General features: G+C 35.2%; 1 protein-coding gene across 6 annotated transcripts in view; it reads right to left on the bottom strand.

Annotated features, from left to right (window-relative positions):
• The window catches only part of DAAM (disheveled-associated activator of morphogenesis-like protein), a 144,251-nt gene that overhangs the window by 1,577 nt on the left and 139,655 nt on the right, over positions 1 to 3,019 (bottom strand). For all 6 annotated transcript variants that reach the window (XM_011496510.1, XM_011496509.1, XM_011496505.1 and 3 more), the window contains exons 7-9: positions 2,552 to 2,884; positions 1,321 to 1,796; positions 266 to 702 (exon numbers count right to left, since the gene is read on the bottom strand). In XM_011496510.1, the coding sequence (XP_011494812.1) occupies positions 266 to 702; positions 1,321 to 1,796; positions 2,552 to 2,884 (1,246 nt within the window). The remainder of the gene's footprint in view (positions 1 to 265; positions 703 to 1,320; positions 1,797 to 2,551; positions 2,885 to 3,019) is intronic.

Genomic DNA, 3,019 nt, shown 5'->3' with positions numbered 1-3,019 from the left:
TTTTTTTTTTTTTTTTTTTTTTTGTAGCTTTACTTCAAATATAGTGACGATTTTCCATTAGACAATTCTTCACTATTAGATTTTAAAAGAATATCACGTATGACGTCTGCTTACGCTATTATTAATATTGTTTATCTTCTAATTATTACTCGTTCCAATTAAATCCATAATGCTGAACCAACGAATAATTAATTAAAATTCATCGTCGAATGGATATTGCCTCTGACACCGAGCAATTACAAAACTTTTTAAAGCAAAAGCTCACCAATTTCCCGCTGCACGTCTTGCAGTCCGTTCTTGAGGTTGGCCATCTCCTTTTGCAGATCAGCCATGCTGACCCTCGCAGCCGTTCTAACATGTGGCATATCCTCCTCGATGTCGAGCACCTCCCGAAATCGGGCCTCGAGTACCTGGACGAGATAATGGAGGAGAGTGGTACCCTTGGCGCATGAGGATTTGGTATCGACGAGGCGGTTTAAGGAGGCTAGCCTGAAGCCGCAGGCGTTGCCCCGAGCGTTGCCGCGATTTACGTAGTTTCCCAGAGCGAGCACAAGCTCAAGGAGCTTTCTGAGGCGGCGCGAGCGTGCAACCTGACGAGAGGCTTCGAGAACGGCGCGCATCCGAGGTGTCAGCTCGGCTATGCTCGCCGAAAATTTCTTCTTGTAGTGTAGCGAGCGCAGTCTCTGCTCGTAGTGGGGGACTCTGTGAAAAGATTGAAATCGTGTACACATCGGATCACGCCTGTTCCTTCCTTATCAATGATTAATTGGGGATAATTTTGGAAGCAGCTGATACTATCCTACATAATCGTAGTACCGTAAAGAAATTACATTAACATTTTCTGATCCAAGATATCACATCTGATGCAGTTAATATAGCGTTTGAATTATGGGTACTCTTACAAGTTTTTCCTTTATAAAATTCTAGTGACTTGTTTGTAAAGTAGTAAAACTTGTGTAAAAAAAATCCAATTACACCGTACCCTGAAGTTCTTTTCTCCTTTATCACTTTTCTTATTAAGAAGTTTAGAACACGAGGAATTAAAATAAAAATCTTTGCAAATAAGATTACGAAAATTCAATACACGTAGTTATAAAACACTTATTATAAAACATAATGAATACACGAAAAATAAAATTTTAATGGTAGAATATTGACAAAAAAAAAAAAAAAAAAAAAAAAAAAAAAAAATTAAATTATTTGTGGTATTTTAATAAAAAAAAAAAAAAAAGAAACTTGAAATATCTCAATTTAAAAAATTAATAATAATATATACACATAAACAGATGGACAGCTTTATTTATTCAGAAAGATATTTACTTCGATATTTGGTGTAAAAAACAGTCAGCTCTGCTCTGTAGATCCTTTTGATGCATATCTAATGAGGCGGCTTCTTCGGATGACGGAATGTATTTAAGTAGTTGTTCGACCATATCGATGTGGAGAATATTCTGCTGATCCATCGACAGAATCGTCCTAGTTATTTCATTGTCGGACATCTTTAACTTTGACAGCAGAATCGTACAATTTTGAGCTCTTCTTGCATCGATCACCGACATGGTTCTTTTATTTTTTCCCAGATTCCGTAGATCCTCGATCGATCCTTCAGCAGATACTCCATTTTTTTGATATGCACAAAATATTTTATCAATTGATTCCAGATCCATAATATTGTAAAGTTTTGAATCATCCAGCTCTGACCAGATTGTGCCCTGTAATTTTTGCTCTGGAATTTTTGACCAGTTGAAGGACTTGAGAGGATTGCTTGGTTGAGGAACGTTCTTGATAATTTCCATCTAAATGAAATAAAAGAAATTTATCAAATATATTGACTAACTAATTATAAACTCGACAATTTATTGTTATCGAATAGATCTTCAAACTCCTTGAAAGTGTTCTCTTTGTTTTTAATTTCTTTTTTCTTTCTGTCTTTTTTTGGTTTTTTTTTTTTGTTTTTTTGTTTTTTCGTTTTTGGTTTTTGCTTAAAATTTAATACATCATATGTTCTTAAATCCAAAAAGACTTTTGACTTTTTATTTCAGTAAGAAAACATTGTAATAACAAATTTTTATTATTACAAAATATTTTAAGGATTTTTATTTTATTTATTCTTATTATTAAATCAATGAAATGGCGTATCATTTTAATCTAAGTTACTTATGATCTTATAAATATATTAATTAATCCTTAGTAAATTCTGCACAAGGATATTTGAAACGCCGTATTACAGTATTTATTTCAATAACTATACAGAACAATGTGTTATTTATTGTATATTTTGCATTAAGTAAAGTATATTATTGAAAATAATATAATTCTAAACCTTTACAAGTTTGTTCTGAATTCATTAAGCGTTTTTTTTTACCAATTGCAATTGTGAAAGTTTGCATATCATTACGTAATGCTGCAGTAGCGCCTAAAAGACAATTTTATAAATAAACCACATTGGTATTTGCATTGACATTAAAAGACACATTCGGTACCCTATTGAATTAGAAAATTAAATAAATTAATACGAATTCGAACGACCGAAAAGCCAGGAAAAGTTTACCTTCATAGGAGGCGGCGCAGTGGGCATGAGACACGGTGGCGGCGGCGGTGCAAGGGGTGGTGGTGGCGGCGGCGGTGGAGTCGGTTTTGCCTCGATCTTTTCTAGCACCTCGTCGTCGACGATCTTTATCGTGGCTTTGGCATCGTCCGGTAGACTACCCGACGCCACCAGCTGCTCCAGTCGCTTCCTCTCCGACTTCTCGTTATTCACTTGTCGTGAAAGTGTCTCTATGCTGTCCTGCAGCTCCGAGATCCTTTGCTTTGTTTCAATATGTAGGGAAGTCTCCTTCTCCAGCCGCTCTTTTATACGAATTAGACTCGCTTCCATATCTTCCTGATATTTCGAATGAATAATGTTGCACGTGAGTTTGCAGCGCCACGTTTCATAATTTATATTAATATTTTCATTCAAAGGGTTCGCTAGTTTATTAAAATGTAAAAGATTCAAATTGGAAAGAATCGAAGCACT

This window comes from Ceratosolen solmsi, unplaced genomic scaffold (genome assembly GCF_000503995.2).
Source record: "Ceratosolen solmsi marchali unplaced genomic scaffold, CerSol_1.0 scaffold29, whole genome shotgun sequence".
Taxonomy (NCBI): domain Eukaryota; kingdom Metazoa; phylum Arthropoda; class Insecta; order Hymenoptera; family Agaonidae; genus Ceratosolen; species Ceratosolen solmsi.
Note: the sequence above shows the minus strand (reverse complement) of the source record. Positions and strands in the feature narration are given on the sequence as shown.